Raw genomic sequence first — 16,822 nt, forward strand, 5'->3', positions numbered from 1 at the left:
ATCTCCTTTCCGGGTCAAAAAATTAAAACATTACTAAATTGAAAGTATTTTCCATTTGTGTCCCGTCCGAGTTATTTGTATATAATATAATATGTTTTGGTGAATTGAATTAAGATTTAAAAATGTGTAATTTGAAGGTGTGTTGCTTTTCCCTCCAAATAAATACGCAGCAGCGTTACTCGTCAACCTCATTCAACGAGGAGGAGCAAGGGCCAACACCTCGTTCCAACATATGGTCGGTGCTGAGGAAATCGTCATAAATTTGGAAAGCTATATTGCATTTTTTTAAGAAAAACTCGACATATTGCTAGCAGGCTGTTTAAGCACGATCATTTTAATCAACAACTTTAAGCGGGTGTTGACCTTTCGCCCACATTTTCTGGTAGTACCGTTGCGTGTTTGTTAGCTAGGCTAACTAAGGCGCTATCTGCAACATGAGTTATGGTAGGCCCCCGCCCGATGTTGAGGGTATGACTTCTCTTAAAGTGGATAATCTGACTTACCGAACCTCACCTGAGACCCTTCGCCGTGTCTTTGAAAAGTATGGTAGGGTAGGAGATGTTTACATCCCCCGAGATCGTTATACGAAAGAGAGCAGAGGGTTCTCCTTTGTGCGGTTCCATGACAAGCGGGACGCAGAGGATGCGATGGACGCAATGGATGGTGCTGTGCTGGACGGACGCGAGCTGAGAGTCCAGATGGCCCGTTACGGACGTCCCCCAGATTCTCATCATGGAGGCGGTGGTGACCGTGGAGATCGTGGTGACCGTCGGCGTGGAGGTGCTCCCCGGAGGTACGGGGGTGATGGCCGACGAAGTAGGAGGTAAGAGCTGAGCACATGGTTAAGTAGTTGCTCTAGCTCTCCTTCGATTGGGTAGTTTTTTTTCATTGTTAGCTATGTGATAATTATTGAATTAACGTTAACTATGATGTATGTTTGTTTAGGAACTTACATCTTGTAACGGTACCTTATGGCCCTTGCTTCGATTATGTAGCGTCGATAGGCCACCATTACATGCATGGTTCCTTGACCTGGTAACTTAGCAGCGTTTTGAGGGTGTTGTCGCCTTACGTTTACAACTGTTTTTAGATAGGCGATAACTCGACACAACGAATTTACTCGTTTCTCCCCACCAGTCCGAGGCGTCGGAGACGCAGCAGATCCCGGAGCAGAAGCCGATCTCGTTCCCGCAGCCGCTCCCGCAACAGCCGATCAAGGTCTCGCTCCTACTCTCGCTCCAAGTCTCGCTCCCCTAAGAGAGACAAGGCCAAGTCCCCGTCCAGGTCCCGCTCCAGATCCAAGTCTCCTAAGTCAAAGTCCCGTTCCAGGAGCCACACCCCTGCGGAAAGAGCCTCAAGATCAAGATCCAAGAGCCAGCCCAAGTCACCTGGGGAGAATGGAGCTGAAACCCCATAGATGACTGACAAAATGGTAAGTGTTGGGCAAGGAGATGGGACCATAACACTACCTTTTTGTAGATGGTTTGAAGTGAAGTCTAGCGTTACACTAGATTGAATGAATAGCATAAGGAAGGTGATGTGGGGATATTATGTGTGGGATGGATTTGCACCAAGTCTCCCTTTTCCATGGTTATCTGTGGTTGACTAGAAGGGGTTTGGTTGTGGGATGTCTTGACAATGTGAACTGCTTTAAGTCTTTTCCACTTCAGTGGTTATGCATATTACTGTAACACTGGGCATGGCAAAGAGGAATGGAAAACTCTCCCATATGCTGGTTTCCTTAAACCCACATTTGATGGATTTTGGGGGCTATTCCTTTGTCACAATTTTGTTATGTCCTGCCCAATGTTCCAGTTCATTATCAGCGTAGGGTAAATTTAGGTCCATTCTTGCATTGTACGTATGTGGCATTTGAGAATACATTTTTACCGTAAAAAATAAAATGTTCATAAAAAAAATCTGGAATTCTCTCCTCCAAGCTGCGGAATCCTGTTTGCAAAAGAGGAGTTTGAGGCAGTATGAGCAGTTAGTGAGCTGGGTGTGTGAGCTGTCCGGGCACCTGCTGCTGTGGGGGTTGCTATGGAGCAGGCCGGTTGCAGGTTGCAGTCAGTGTTGGGGTGGTGTTGAGGTACGTCTGCAGGACAATGGACAGAAGCCTTGCATTGTCCTCCAGGTCATGCTCTCTGCTTTTTGGGGCAAAGACTTGTGCTCAGGAGGGAACCAAGGTTTGTCTGACTCTGGTTTCTCATGACAAGATTTTTCCTTTTTGTGAAGCCCGGGCGTCTCTTGACGTTTGGTTCCTTCCTTGATCCAAAAAATTTCACCCATCAGAAATGGGTTTGCATAGCTTTTGATTTGGCTCTTTCTTTCAAATGTAGACTAGTTTCCTACTAATATGGGGGAAATGTGCTATGCACATGAAGTTGGCATTACTTTGCCAGCTGATTACACCATACATATGGCCTGGAGGTGTCTCCATGTCTATCTGAAGGGAGTGGTGGTAAAGTTAACAAGTCGTCGCCACTTCATTACTAGAGGTTGAAAACAAAATTGAGTTATTTGTTTTCCAACACACGTTTCTTACATCCTTGTCTTTCAAACATTTTTCAGGTGAGATGCCAATGAGGACGTCACACTTCAGACTGAGGACCCTGTCCATACAATGATTTCTGTGTAAAAGGTTATTATTGTATCTTGATCTGAAGGCTTTTGGTGTATTTTCATTTTTTTTCCGTTCGCCCAGACTGCTTGTCTTTCATTGTGCAATGTTTAACAAAAAATAAAAACTATACTTAATGTGCTTTTGAGGTAGAAGCTAAAACTGCTGGGATTTCAATTTGTTGGACAGCATGGCTATTTTTATCTAAAACTGTCATAGTGAAGATTTGATGGCCTAGCTTTTACAACTGTTATTTTGGGTTTCATGAAGGCCATTACTGAAGTTCAAATGGCTATGGCTTTTAGGATAAGTATGAAAAGAACCAGGCATGGATTTACTTGCAGGTTAACTTTGCTATGTAGCTTTGTTTAATTTCATTGTGACTCTAATCTTCTCTCCTGTATTTTTTGTGCACTAGGCGCAGTTGTGTAGCAGTTGAGTATTGCTGGTTAGCTGTTAAGGTGGCGTGTTGCAGTGCTTGGCTGTTTCCAGTGTTCTCCGGAATGCCCCTGTGGCTACAATGCTGTGATGGTGGCCAACTTAAATGGCTGCTACAAATTCACCATCGGTAGAATGCCTGTCTTTCAACAAGTTAAAATGTTCTCTAATTCAGAGCACTAAGTATGGTGTGCTAATTTTGTTTAATGCATTCTGTCTTGCCCTTTGTGCATTCCTTTTCCCCCTTGCAAGAGTCTGTATAGGTGTCCAATGTGAAAGCTAATAAAAATTGTCTTCTAAAACATTTGGGTTATCTATTTATTATAAAACTTTAACAGAACACTAATACTATACAACTTAAACTGTTTTGAACCATTGATCTTGTATTGGGTCATGACTATTTGGTGACTTTGAATGTGCCTTGCTAGCAGTAACTGAAGGATAAGTTGACAATTGTCTTTCATTCAGCTTTCCTTGTCCTCGGTTATAATCATTTGTACAGTATGGCTTCCAGGAAGTGTTGACCCAGCTAGTTGATCTTTGTTGGCATGGAATTTCTCCAGTGGAATGTTGAGACGCTTCAAGTTCCATTTGTGCAGCAATGCCTCTATGGACCAGTCGGCACTGAAACATGAAGACAAAGAAAATGAGTAATGTTTACTTGACCTTGACTGACAGCCATGGACTACTGGTCCTGAAAGGCATACCTTCTCTCTTGGTAAGTTGTCCAAAATTGGGCCTCAGGGTTTTTCCTCAAGAGGAAGGAGATGGTCACCAGGACATTTTCAAAATCTGAAAGTTGTAAATTCAGTTGAGTTACAGATCTGAATGATCTGCTCAAATTTTTCCAAACTAACCAGTCAGTCTGAGCTAACCTTCAGGCTCATAGAAAACATCTGATCCCAAGATGATGTCTAATGGAGGGAGGCGCAGAAGGTCTGGGGAGACTTCTCCCCAGGTAATGCCCACCACGAGCACATTGGGCAGTTCATTCACTTCACAGGTGCGCCTACAGTTCTCCAGACACAGTGGAAGTTCTGCACTGTCTGACAAGATCACTTGTGCCCCACACTTAGCTGCCACCACACCAGGTAAACTCACACCAGCCCCAAGCTGTGAACAAACAGCAGTGCATTCTGATTCAATAGTTTGTTTTAGAAACAAATTACACATTTACATGGTAAATAAGTGAATTGGAGAGTAGACTGTGAATTAGTTTGATTCAGTAAATTACCTCTAGCACTGTTTTGTGCATCAGCTCTTCCCTATGTGTCCACACATATTGTGCTAATACCACTGCACAGGGCCATACATGCATCCCATATTGTGGATCAAGGACCTAGTACAGAGGGGAGAAACGACATGAATGTTAACTTCCATTGATTCAGAAAAGTCTGCCTGGCAGGATATCTTCTGTACTCCTCTCCAAGGACCTCGGCAGGCTTCAGAGCCAATTACCACAATGCAGTTGTAGACGAACAATATTATTTACAGAAACATCGCTGGTTCCAAATGGCGAAAGTGCGCAAGTACCTCAGGGATGGACACATTCAGTGATTGCTTTGGGTCCTCGTATTCTTCGAATGTGAACGATTTCTGCACTATGTTGGACATCTCAGTTGCTCTGTTTTCCATTTACCATCCCAATTGTAAAAGTGAGAGTTAGTAAATAAATTCAGTGGTAAAACACTACGTTTACTATCATAAAACCCGTCTCTTCTAAAAAAAAAACAGACACGCTTGAGACTGTCTGCTGAAGGACGGGGAAAACGTAGAACGTTTACAGCCAATGACATGTGCTAATGACTGGTGGGAAGGCGTATTCCACATTTTATCCAATCGGTTTTCTCGGATGTATGACTCGCTCTTGTATGTGGCCAACGAGCTTCCTACGGCTCTCTGGGTGGGCGGGTTTCAAATTGTAGGGACCCCGGGTTTGGTTGCAAGAGCATTGTTGTCGTTAGCTGCTTAGCTAATTTCATCCGGGCAGCTTCCCCCTCGCTATTAAAAGTAATTTTAAGGCCAACGTGTCGTGTTTCAGTAACACCAACAAAGTACTCGTATGAAGTTGCTTACCGTTTAACTTTAACTCCAGACTAGCTACTAAACTAACGTTCGCTTCACTACTAGCTAGCAAGTCAAGCTAGCAAATGTGTTTGTCTATGCACCCCAGTCTAGCTAGCTAGCTAACCCAAGTCCATAAATTCGCAGGAATGAACCATAAAAGTAAGAAGCGGATCAAAGAGGCGAAGCGGAGCGCCAGACCTGAACTGAAGGACTCTTCAGACTGGACGAAACATGACTATTGCGAGACTTTCGATGTGTCACACCGCTCAGTGAAGGTAAACTGTCTGTAGCAAGCTAGGCTAGCTAGCCATGTTAGCTCTTTTAACACGTTTCACCTTACAAAACCAGTGCGGATGGTCACGTAGGCCGCTGCTGCACTTTCAGCGCACAGTGGTCTTCATTGGCGCAACTGTCAAATCGGTCAGTCTGGACTCAAACACTGTGTGCCACAGCCCATTCCGTTAATTATTGACCACATTAGTTTGACGGTGTATAGTTAATTTTTTGTGAAATCGTGACATTGTTACATTTGTATTTCATTGAGGCTTACATGTGAATATTAGCCAGTCACCACCAACAGGTAGCCAGCCTACTGACCCATGTTCTCACACCCAATAGACAGCTGATGATGGTATTTTGTCCACCTTGATCCACTGTTTATATTTTATAAGAAGATTGTAATTATATTATGTCTGTAAGAATTATTGCCCTTGTTCTCAAAGATAAACAACTACCATGGTTAGGAAAGCCCATACCTTTTCCACAGTGTGTCCTGATAAAACACTGTTATATTGACACAATCACTACAACATTGTATGATTGATAATGCATTGATCTTACAACCAACTTCATTGTTAACTGTATGTTTGAAATAAGCCCACTGGAGGGCATTTTCATTGCACCATGTGGGACACTGGGTTATTGCCAAGTGGTTCAGCAGGAGATTAGTTTTCATCACAAGAGTTAAGGGCTGCTCTGGGTTGCTAAGAATACCCATGACACTCGAAGCTTAGGTAGTTTCAGGAGTTCTCCTATAGGTTAACAACTCATCTCAGCATTTTTGTTTAATTCCTTCTCTTTTGGGGTTGAGCTTCTGAACTTAACTTTAACTTTTAGCCTAGTGGTTAGAGTGTTGGACTAGTAACCGAAAGGTTGCAAGATCGAATCCCCAAGCTGACAAGGTAAAAATGTCATTCTGCCCCTGAACCAGGCAGGTAACCCACCGTTCCTAGGCTGTCATTGAAAATAAGAATTGGTTCTTTACTGACCTTCCTAGTTAAATAAAGGTAAAATACATTTAAAAAAAGGTGACTTTAAGACCCCGTCATTCCATGTAAAAGCAGAACAAAAATGCCCATGACCTTTTGTATTCCCTTTGCCCCAGATCAGACTATATCAAAAGGTCTTCCTCCGAGTCTACTCCTTAATGTTCCAGTTGGTTGCATTGCATTCAAAAACAGTTGATCTTTTATTGTGATGCACTTTTGTAAAACACTCAACCTCAATCCGTGAGACCAATACTAGGCCCAATGACTGGGAAGCATTAAGTCAGAAATGACTAGTGTTCCTTTTGAATTCAGTACAGTAATTTATATTGGTAGAAAGGTTATTGATTAAAGTAGTCGTACATTCATGAAATGTAGCCCTCAACCCTCTCTCTTTCGCACACACAAACTGACATGACATATGCGTCTCACAGGACAATGTTGAGCGTGTGGACACCTTGCGTCTCAGCGCAGAGGAGTTCATCCAGCGCTTCGAGAGGCCCTACAAACCTGTGGTGCTGCTCAACTGTCAGGACACCTGGCCCGCCCGCGAGAAGTGGACCATGGAGCGCCTCAAACGTAAGTACCGCAACCAGAAGTTCAAGTGTGGTGAGGACAATGACGGTTACTCTGTGAAGATGAAGATGAAGTACTACGTGGAGTACCTGGAGTCCACACAGGACGACAGCCCACTCTATATCTTCGACAGCAGCTACGGCGAGCACGCCAAGCGCCGTAAGCTGCTGGAGGACTACCAGGTGCCAGTTTACTTTAGGGACGACCTCTTCCAGTTCGCCGGGGAGAAGCGTCGGCCTCCTTACAGGTAAGAGCTATTCTCAGTAACATAAACTAAAATAGCTGCAATGTTATTGTATGTTTTGTGAAGTTGAACTAACTCTAGTAACACCTGTCCCTTTATTTTTCTGTCTTTTTTCTCAGATGGTTTGTAATGGGTCCTGCCCGCTCTGGCACTGGCATCCACATTGACCCGCTGGGTACGAGTGCCTGGAATGCCCTGGTGCAGGGGCACAAGCGCTGGTGCTTGTTCCCCACCCACACACCCCGGGAGCTGATCAAGGTGACCCGGGAGGACGGGGGCAACCAGCAGGACGAGGCCATCACCTGGTTTAACGTGGTGTACCCACGCACCCAGCAGCCAACCTGGCCTGCTGAGTTCAGACCCCTGGAGATTCTGCAGGGACCAGGGGAGACCGTGTTTGTCCCTGGTCAGTGGGCTACTGCTGCCATTTTATAGACATGTCTGGTCTGTCTTTCACTTTGAATACTGTTTGACTGGAGAGAGAGAAGTAGTTTTAATCTTCAGCGATTTTGAATCATTTGTCAAGATCTGAAAAGACCAGGGTTCAGTTAGTTAGGAAATATATTATATAAAAGTAGAGCAGAACATACAGTGAGTATGAAAGGTCTTTGATGAGAAGTGCTATACCAATGTTATGTGCTGTGAATACATAAATTATAGCTGTGTGTATATGTACAGTACCAGTCAAAAGTTTGGACACACCTACTCATTCAAGGGTTTTTCTTTATTTTAACTATTCTCTACATTGTAGAATAATAGTGAAGACATCAAACCTATGACACAACACATATGGAATCATGTTGTAACCAAAAAAGTGTTAAACAAATCAAAATATATTTTATATTAGCCACCCTTTGCCTTGATGACAGCATTGCACACTCTTGGCATTCTCTCAACTAGCTTCATGAGGTAGTCACCTGGAATGTATTTCAATTAACAGGTGTGCCTTGTTAAACATTAATTTGTGGAATTTCTTTCCTTGTGTTTGAGCCAATCAGTTGTGTTGTGACAAGGTAAGGGTGGTATACTGAAGATAGCGTAAAATAGTAGAAATAAAGAAAAACCCTTGAATGAGTAGATGTGTCCAAACTTTTGACTGGTATTGTGTGTGTGTGCCATACACTCACCAGCCAGTTTATTAGATGCACCGGGTTGGTCCCCCATTTGCCTCCAGAACAGCCTGAATTCTTTGGAGCATGGATTCTACAAAATGTCGGAAACATTTGTTGCTCAATTGATATCAAGGGACCCTAACGTGTGGCAGGAAAACATTCCCCACACCAATACACCACTGCCACCAGCCTGTACCAGGCAGGATGGGGCCATGGACTCATGCTGCTTACACCAAATCCTGACTCTGTCATCAGCATGACGCAACAGGAACCGGGATTCATCGAACCAGGCAATGATTTTCCACTTTCCAATTGTCCAGTGCTGCTGATCGCGTGCCCACTGCAGCAGCGTCTTCTTGTTTTTAGCTGATAGAAGTGGAACCCTCTATGGTCATCTGCTGCAATAGCCCATCCGTGACAAGGGCCGAAGAGTTGTGTGTTCTGAGTTGCCGTTCACACCACTGTTGTACTGCGCCGTTATTTGTCTGTTTGTGGCCAGTCTGTTAGCTTACATGATTGTTCACGTTCTCCCTCGACCTCTCATCCATGAGAGAGGTCACAGGACTGCTGCTGACTGGATGTTTTTTTGTCTGTCGCACCATTCTCTGTAAACCCAAGACACTGTCGTGCGTGAAAAGCCCAGGAGGGTGGCAGTTTCTGAGATACTGGACCTGATGTGCCTGGTACCAACAATCATACCAAACTCAGTCGCTTAGGTCACTCGTTTTACCCGTTCTAACGTTTAATCGAGCAGTAACTTGATGCCTCTCTGCCTGCTTTATATAGTAAGCCACGGCCACATGACTCACTCTCTGTAGGAGTGATCCATTTTGTATGTAATAAACTGTCCGGTGATATGCCATGTAATATATGTATTCATAGCTTTTCACTTTCACTATGTAGCTGGGCTATCCTAGCTATCCAGTTTCTGCTAGCTCTCTCCATGAAAATAAACAAGAAGTGTAGCCACCACCTTGTTTACAACCACACTTACACTGTAGGGCTCAGTGATCGACATGGTTGCAGACGTTAATCCAGTGTTACTGACCTACCCTAATACCCTGCACCCTCCTGCGTTAACTGACTGACAAGACGGGATTAAACTCTCTGTTTCCTTTGGATCTGGTCCAGATCTTGAACTTTTCCTGTTTACTCAAGTTGGAGACCAGAATATTAGGTCCTGATGACTGAGAGAGTGTATGTGAGGGAGTGTATTTGTTTCAAGAGAAGAACCCTGTTGGACATGCTGTTCTGTCTCCTCTGAAGATGTCCATCCATACCTTACTATTTCTGTCTCTCCACCAACCTCTTCCTCCACTCCATAAAGGTCTTGTAAACTAATAACTAAGATTTTCATCAAAATGTCCTCGGACAGAGTATGTTTTCTGCCATGTGAGAAGGTCAGATGGTGTATTTTTGTACTTGGCCATTCTGTGTTTTCTTTTCTGTGGTTTGGTGATCCGAAACCTAATCCTGGTCATCTCTGTTGCTTGTTCTCTAGGAGGCTGGTGGCATGTGGTTCTCAACATGGACACCACCATCGCTATCACTCAGAACTTTGCCAGCACCACCAACTTCCCCATCGTGTGGCATAAAACTGTGCGGGGCCGGCCCAAACTATCAAGGAAGTGGTATCGGTAAGCACTCCTAACAGAACCCCTACAGCTGTAGGAACACCTCGTGAAAGAAGAAACTTTAAAATATTATGTCTGTTGGGAGGCTGTGCAATATGAGGAACAATTCTGCACACACTGGGTTTTGCGTCACTGTTTATTTGGACCAATTACGATTTAGCAGGGGTGAACTTTCACCTGGTATCTTTAGAATTCTCGGATGGGAAGTGGTTAGTTTGGCACATAGATGGCCGAGATGATTATAGAGGAGGGGATGTGAACCTCTAGAGCCCCCAAACTCGTTTTGTCATTGTTCACCTCTAATCAGGGACTGATTTAGACCTGGGACACCAGGTGTGTGCAATTAATTATCAGGTAGAACAGAAAACCACCAGGCTCTGGACCTCGTACGGTAAGAGTTGAATACATCTGGTCTATAGGATCCGCCCTGGTTCTGCCACTCGCACTAGGCCAAACATCTCACGACCACCCCCTCCCATCAAATCCAGTAGCTGGTCAGATGGCAGCATTCATGTAAGATTTGGTTCTGGGCTTCCAAACTTATGGGAACCAATAAAAAGTGTGTTGGCAGGTTTTGTAAAGAATGGGCCCTGCCCGCTCTGGCACTGGCATCCACATTGAACCTCTGGGTACGAGTGCCTGGGATGTCCTGGTGCAAAGGCACAAGTGCTGATGCTTCTTCCCCACCCACGAGACCTGGGAGCAGCGAGGACCAAAAGCCCCAGTCCATACATTGGGCAACATTTTCATGGTCCAAAGGGGCACTGATTTGTGCAAAAACTACTGCAAACTCATAATCTGGCAGCATAATTTAATTTGTAACTTCTTCAATAATGTGCGTTATATTGTGTGATTATTTAACTAGAGTTTGATAACCAAGCAATACATAATTAGTCGCCTCCTTATAATGGACCTTGCTGAAGAGATGTTTCAAATGAAATCATACTGCCAGATTGAGGTTAATAGTAGTTTTTGCAAAAATGTCACCCATAGCTGCCTTTTGTAGGTACCTCAATGTGAAAATACATTGTAGAAGAATGGTCTCTGATATTCCTTTGCATGGTCTTTAATGATAATGTTCTAATATATTTGCACCCAGATCCACTAACTTCCACAAGGAGGGTATTTATTTTCATACATAAAATCTCTCTCTTAGTATCCTGAAGCAGGAGAGGCCAGACATGGCTACCCTGGCAGACAAAGTGGACCTCCAGGAATCGACTGGCATCGCCTCGGACAGCTCCAGTGACTCTTCCTCCTCCTCTTCCTCCAGCTCCTCTGACTCAGACTCAGAGGTACATCCTTTTCCCTCAAAACACACACACACACACACACACACACACAGTGTGACATTCACACACATGAATATACAGTAGCCCCCTACTCTAGGGACCCCTGAGCTGGGTGTAAGATAGAGGGCAGCAGGCACCTGTTCACATGCAGGCAGATGTCACGGGATCTGCCACACATGTGCATGTGAAACGGCCACACATACTATATAGCCACACACGTCCCCTCACTCTGAAATGCTGTAATGCAAAGGTCCTGTCTCTCTCACTACTGCATGCAGGCAACAACATGCCTTGATATTACATTTAGAAGGCAGTCAGAGATGACGGAAGTCTAGATGCAAGAAATTACAACAAGTTACTATGAGCATATTACATAGCCCTGCCTTAACACGCTCCTATATAATACCTTTCATGTTAAGGTTATATTGTTCCCTCTAAGTTGTCCTGCTGGGTCACAGAAACATGGCTACGGGTCTTGGGTTTCTGGAACTGGGGGAACTGGTGTTGAATAGCTTGGTGGACAGCACGCCCCTCCAGTTACATATACATCCATATCAGGTTGGGTTGGGGTGGAGGTTGGGGGTTACCCTTGTGTAATGGTTGGTAGGCCCTGCCTTCCCCCTGGAGAGAATATTCTGTTCTGCTGACTTATGTGTTCTACTGGTTGAACAAGAACACTACTGTCATCAGATGATTGTTTGTATATAGCATGTTAAATTGGTAACGGGTGTTTGTGAGTAGACGGTGTGTATGAGGGACAGTGACACCTAGTCCCCCCATTAGGTAAATAGATGGTGATAGATATGTAGTATGTTCTATGGAGAGATGTATCCAAGACCTCCCCCGTCTCTCTGGTTTGTCCCTCTCCCTGCAGGCTGAGTCGGGCTCGGAGGGGGACGCCATGTCTCACAGGCGGAAGAAGAGGAAGACGTGCGGCATGATATCCAACGGAGACAGCAGCACCAAGGACGACTGTGTCAGCAAAGAGCGCAGCTCCTCCCGGTGACCCCCTCGCTCTGCCCCGGCTCTCCAAAAAGGCCACACCCAGGGGGACTCTCACATGAAGAGCGGCCAATTTGTTTGTTTTCATTTGTGTTTTTCCAAAGGAGAGTCTGGTGGCCCTCTGTCAGTCTGTTGGATAGATAAGAGGGCCAGCCTAACCCTAGGCTGTGATAAAGGAGATTCCCCCTGAGGCGCGGACCTCTTGGAGATTTATCTGCCACCACTCAGCTTCTAGTCAAACGTCGATCTATATTGCTGTTGCTTGTGGGGTGTGGGAAGAGCAGTATTTCAGTGCGAGGGAGGGGTGTTGACCTTTGGAGAGAGGTGGGCTGTTGCCTTGTTGTACACCAGGTACTGGTGCTGAGGCAGGGAGCCTATCAGGCTGGCCTGTCTCCTACAGTGCCATGGTATTATGTTGCTCAGTGGGGAAATGTTTTCTATTCACAGTGAGATGATGGATGGATGGATGGATGGATGGATAGATAGATAGATAGGTGTGCTTTGGATTGACTTTGCAGTACATGGGATGCCAGTTGAGTTTTATCATGGCAGAGTTGACCATCTTTAGATATTAAAGTGTACTGTGAGTTTTATAAGTTGATACTGTATGACAGGGTAAGGGTGGAGGGAGATGCTGCCTTCTTAGTCTGCAAAAAAGCCACTGATTTTATATTTTTTATTTAACATTTCTGCTTTCATCCTCTGGGCTTCTTTTGCTAGTAACAGTTGAACTGGTATGCGTATGTACTGCAATCAAAACAGTTCATTCAATTTCAGTTAATTAAACGATTAGCAAATCAACAGTCCACAATCCAGTCAAGACCATTAAACAGATCTAGAAAGCAAAGAAAAGATTGCATAGTGGCATTTCTCTTTCATATCATATTTACCTGCTGTTGGCATCTGTAGTACAGACTAATGCACACATGTCTAGTGAAACAGCAGCTTTTTCAAGACTTAGCCCAAGTCATCCAGCAACAACTGTAAAGGCCAAGGGATCCCCTCCTGACTTAGATTTAGCCGGTTCAGCTTGACATTCAAAAACTTGCCCTTTTGGGAGGAAATTGCCTATACTACACTCCCTTAGCTCTAGATTGGGTAAAATTAATCACTCTCAGGTGCCACAAATGAATGTTGGGTTATCAACAAAATTCCACCCAAGAAACAACAACAATATTGCCTGGTTATGTAATGTTTCTATGACTTTAATTATTATTATATAGATTTTTTTAATTTAACCTTTATTTAGCTAGGCAAGTCAGTTAAAAACAAATTCTTATTAACAATGACGGCCTACCCTGGCCAAACCCGGACGACACTGGGCCAATTGTGCGCCGCCCTATGGGACTCCCAATCATGGCCAGATGTGATACAGCCTGTATACAAACCAGGGACTGTAGTGATGCATCTTGCACTGAGATGCACCACTCGGGATTAATTTAATTACGTATGGGTTACTCACACAATTTTCAAATTTGTATGATAACAATTGTTATTGTCTCTTGTGTAAAAGAGTGCCCTTTGCTGCTATATTAATCAACATTTTAAGATGAATGAAATCAAACTATTCAATTTATTTGACATTACACAGCTATACTGTAGATCAGGGGTGTCAATTTTTTTAAATTTTTCCCCCCCTAATTTTTCCGGAGAACCATCTCAATTGACATGCCTAAAACCAAATCTAAACTGTGTAGAAATTATAGTGGACATAATTTTATAGTCTCTATACTCTGTCCAGCTTGTTAACAGTCATCAAAATGAAAGCTAGACAGTCGGGGAGTTTAGAAAATTTGATGGTTAGAGAACAATTTTTTGCCAATTTTGACAGCAAGTAATATAACCAATACAAGTGGACCTCAGTGAAGACAATGTGGCCCTTTGGGGCAAAATGAGTATAACACCCCTGTTGTAAATGCTGGTTTCCCAGACCCAAATCATGCCTATTCCTGGTACAAAAAGCACTTTCAGAGAAGTCTCTATCACGGGTGCCTTTTAGTCCAAGATTAGAATTAACCTCTTTCCAGGAAAGGAGCCCTAGGTGTTTGATCTTGTGTTCTCATTCTGAGCCACCATTTTATATTCTCCATCGCATACAGAAGGGGGCACCAATGCCAGAGTTCTCACACTAGCTTGGCACTAGTGTGTGGGGGTTACAGTCCAGAAGATACAGTTGTGTTTAAAGTAGAAATGAGGGCTGGCACAGGGAAAAGTTTAAACATATTCTAGGCCTTGTAGTTGCACATCTTGATCTTATTTCTCTGTGTAGTACAGCTAAGGGGGTTTGTGAAATGTTGCAAATACATTTTATGTGAGAGGATAGGTAGATATTTTGGACAGACTAAATTCATGGTTCTTTCCAAGTGGCTTCTAGGTTATGTGGCATATGCTGCTCTACAATGATTCAACTGCTTTGTATTTCGTTAGTGTAAATTCAAACAAAAGCAACTAGCTAATACATTACTGTTATTCAGCAAATACAAGTTAATGGTTTGAATGCAGATTCTGCTTGTATAACTTTGTTCTGTGGGTTTAACATGGAGTCAAGTGAATACAGTTTTTTTGTGCTTTAAAATGTGGCTTTGTCATCTAAAATGATTGAAAGTACTTTGAAATATGTGAATTGCTGTATGTCTGTGCAGTAGGTGTTTTCCACTGTCTTTAGACAAAAGTGCCTATAAGCACCAATTGATACTGTCATTGGCCTGCAGATGAGAGGTTGTGTTGCTACTTGTGGTCAATGAGTCTGGTGTTTGCGCTGTTTTTAACCCATTAGGTGCTCACCTCATGTCAAGCATTTAGCACTATTACGGTCCCTGGGGTCGGTCACATAGTGCCTTGGATCCGATGGGGGAATGGTGTGAACCAGGAGCCTACGTGGTTACATCTCAGTTGTCTAATGTGGCTTCCTTTGGTCGACCTCTTCCCTTCAGCCGCACTGATCTAAATCTACAGGACTGGAAAAAGGAAGCCCTCTATTAGGGTTCTGTCATATTGCTTTCACCTATCCTGTCGGTCCAGATCAGGGCTTTCACCTATCCTGTCTGTCCAGATCAGGGCTTTCACCTATCCTGTCTGTCCAGATCAGGGCTTTCACCTATCCTGTCGGTCCAGATCAGGGCTTTCACCTATCCTGTCGGTCCAGATCAGGGCTTTCACCTATCCTGTCTGTCCAGATCAGGGCTTTCACCTATCCTGTCGGTCCAGATCAGGGCTTTCACCTATCCTGTCGGTCCAGATCAGGGCTTTCACCTATCCTGTCGGTCCAGATCAGGGCTTTCACCTATCCTGTCGGTCCAGATCAGGGCTTTCACCTATCCTGTCTGTCCAGATCAGGGCTTTCACCTATCCTGTCTGTCCAGATCAGGGCTTTCACCTATCCTGTCTGTCCAGATCAGGGCTTTCACCTATCCTGTCTGTCCAGATCAGGGCTTTCACCTATCCTGTCTGTCCAGATCAGGGCTTTCACCTATCCTGTCTGTCCAGATCAGGGCTTTCACCTATCCTGTCGGTCCAGATCAGGGCTTTCACCTATCCTGTCGGTCCAGATCAGGGCTTTCACCTATCCTGTCGGTCCAGATCAGGGCTTTCACCTATCCTGTCGGTCCAGATCAGGGCTTTCACCTATCCTGTCGGTCCAGATCAGGGCTTTCACCTATCCTGTCGGTCCAGATCAGGGCTTTCACCTATCCTGTCGGTCCAGATCAGGGCAGATAAAGGAGAATGATGAGAGGAAGCCATTTTAAGATATTTAGATGTACACCCAGACATACCTTGACGCTAACCAGATCAAAGTTAATAAATTATTGATGAGTTAATAAATTCTTTTTTCATGCAGCAACGTGTTAGTATGTTTCATTCTACATATCCATAGTTTCATCACAATTTATCAGAATCCCTTTACAGATCGTTTATAGATTTTCAACTAAATCAATCAATTGTCCAACTAACTATCCAAAACCATTGGCTTACCCTTAGCCCTTACCTTAACCACATATCAGTAGTGTTGCAGTTGTTAGTTTTAGCATCTGTAAGATTACTAAACTGGTACCTGTGATGGTAGTTGCCAAAGCAAACCCTGGTGAATCATAAATACTGAGGAAGCATTACGTCACTAGTATGGCTGGCTGGAATCTGCCTGTGATAGTGTCAAATTGGGCAGGGCATTTGGGAATGGGATATTCAGTGATCTGAGTACACACACAAACAGTTTGTTTTCATGGACATTGCGAACATTGTAAGGGTAATACAGTGCCTTCAGAAAGTATTCACACCCCTTGACTTTTTCCACATTTTGTTGTGTTACAGCCTGAATTTAAAATGGATTACATTTACATGTGTTTGTGACTGGCCTACACACAATAAATACCCTGTAATGTCAAAGGGGAATTATGTTTTCAAAATCTTTACAAATTAATTATAAAATGGAAAGCTGAAATGTCTTGTCAATAAGTTTTCAGCCCCTTTATTATGGCAAACCTTAAGTTCAGGAGGAAAAATGTGCTTAGCAAGGCACATATGTTGTGTGGACTCACCCTGTATGCAATAACAGTGACTACCTCATTTCTGTAA

The 16,822-nt window shown here is 43.9% G+C and overlaps 3 protein-coding genes across 7 annotated transcripts; 2 read left to right on the top strand and 1 right to left on the bottom strand.

The window, feature by feature from the left end:
- Positions 1-176: 176 nt before the first annotated feature.
- On the top strand, positions 177-3,362 carry srsf2b (serine and arginine rich splicing factor 2b). 5 transcript variants are annotated; one of them, XR_006770192.1, is made up of 4 exons: positions 177-823; positions 1,138-1,432; positions 1,941-2,089; positions 2,572-3,362. XR_006770192.1 is itself a non-coding variant. In XM_045720282.1 (3 exons), exons 1-2 carry the CDS (start codon positions 435-437, stop codon positions 1,415-1,417), a joined length of 669 nt encoding a protein of 222 aa, XP_045576238.1. In that variant the 5' UTR covers positions 177-434; the 3' UTR covers positions 1,418-1,432; positions 2,572-3,362. The 5 variants fall into 5 exon arrangements, 2 of the variants coding, with proteins under 2 accessions (XP_045576238.1, XP_045576239.1); XR_006770193.1 differs by lacking the exon at positions 1,941-2,089 and having other exon boundaries at positions 2,572-2,641; positions 3,039-3,362; XR_006770194.1 differs by lacking the exon at positions 1,941-2,089 and having other exon boundaries at positions 177-793; positions 2,572-2,641; positions 3,039-3,362.
- On the bottom strand, positions 3,363-4,944 carry mettl23 (methyltransferase 23, arginine). Its single transcript, XM_045720281.1, has 5 exons — positions 4,592-4,944; positions 4,293-4,397; positions 3,934-4,171; positions 3,766-3,850; positions 3,363-3,682 (listed from the first exon to the last, which is right to left on the bottom strand). The coding sequence occupies exons 1-5, from the start codon at positions 4,691-4,693 to the stop codon at positions 3,523-3,525; spliced, it is 690 nt and encodes a 229-aa protein (XP_045576237.1). The 5' UTR covers positions 4,694-4,944; the 3' UTR covers positions 3,363-3,522.
- A 32-nt stretch (positions 4,945-4,976) lies between these two features.
- Positions 4,977-16,087, top strand: jmjd6 (jumonji domain containing 6, arginine demethylase and lysine hydroxylase). Its single transcript, XM_045720280.1, has 6 exons — positions 4,977-5,400; positions 6,825-7,213; positions 7,330-7,616; positions 9,824-9,959; positions 11,113-11,251; positions 12,123-16,087. Exons 1-6 carry the CDS (start codon positions 5,272-5,274, stop codon positions 12,252-12,254), a joined length of 1,212 nt encoding a protein of 403 aa, XP_045576236.1. The 5' UTR covers positions 4,977-5,271; the 3' UTR covers positions 12,255-16,087.
- The last annotated feature ends 735 nt before the right edge of the window (positions 16,088-16,822 follow it).

This window comes from Salmo salar, chromosome ssa06 (assembly GCF_905237065.1).
Source record: "Salmo salar chromosome ssa06, Ssal_v3.1, whole genome shotgun sequence".
Lineage (NCBI taxonomy): Eukaryota > Metazoa > Chordata > Actinopteri > Salmoniformes > Salmonidae > Salmo > Salmo salar.

What these genes read in the sequence shown, in the direction of transcription:
- mettl23 (XM_045720281.1), bottom strand. Translation starts at nt 4,693, where the DNA reads ATGGAAAACAGAGCAACTGAGATGTCCAACATAGTGCAGAAATCGTTC. An exon ending in TGTTTTCTATGAGCCTGAAG is followed by an intron (nt 3,851 to 3,933) that starts GTTAGCTCAGAC and finishes TACAACTTTCAG; the next exon opens with ATTTTGAAAATGTCCTGGTG. An exon ending in ACAACTTACCAAGAGAGAAG is followed by an intron (nt 3,683 to 3,765) that starts GTATGCCTTTCA and finishes TTCATGTTTCAG; the next exon opens with TGCCGACTGGTCCATAGAGG.
- srsf2b (XM_045720282.1), top strand. Translation starts at nt 435, where the DNA reads ATGAGTTATGGTAGGCCCCCGCCCGATGTTGAGGGTATGACTTCTCTT. An exon ending in GATGGCCGACGAAGTAGGAG is followed by an intron (nt 824 to 1,137) that starts GTAAGAGCTGAG and finishes TCTCCCCACCAG; the next exon opens with TCCGAGGCGTCGGAGACGCA.
- jmjd6 (XM_045720280.1), top strand. Translation starts at nt 5,272, where the DNA reads ATGAACCATAAAAGTAAGAAGCGGATCAAAGAGGCGAAGCGGAGCGCC. An exon ending in AAGCGTCGGCCTCCTTACAG is followed by an intron (nt 7,214 to 7,329) that starts GTAAGAGCTATT and finishes CTTTTTTCTCAG; the next exon opens with ATGGTTTGTAATGGGTCCTG. An exon ending in CCTCTGACTCAGACTCAGAG is followed by an intron (nt 11,252 to 12,122) that starts GTACATCCTTTT and finishes CTCTCCCTGCAG; the next exon opens with GCTGAGTCGGGCTCGGAGGG.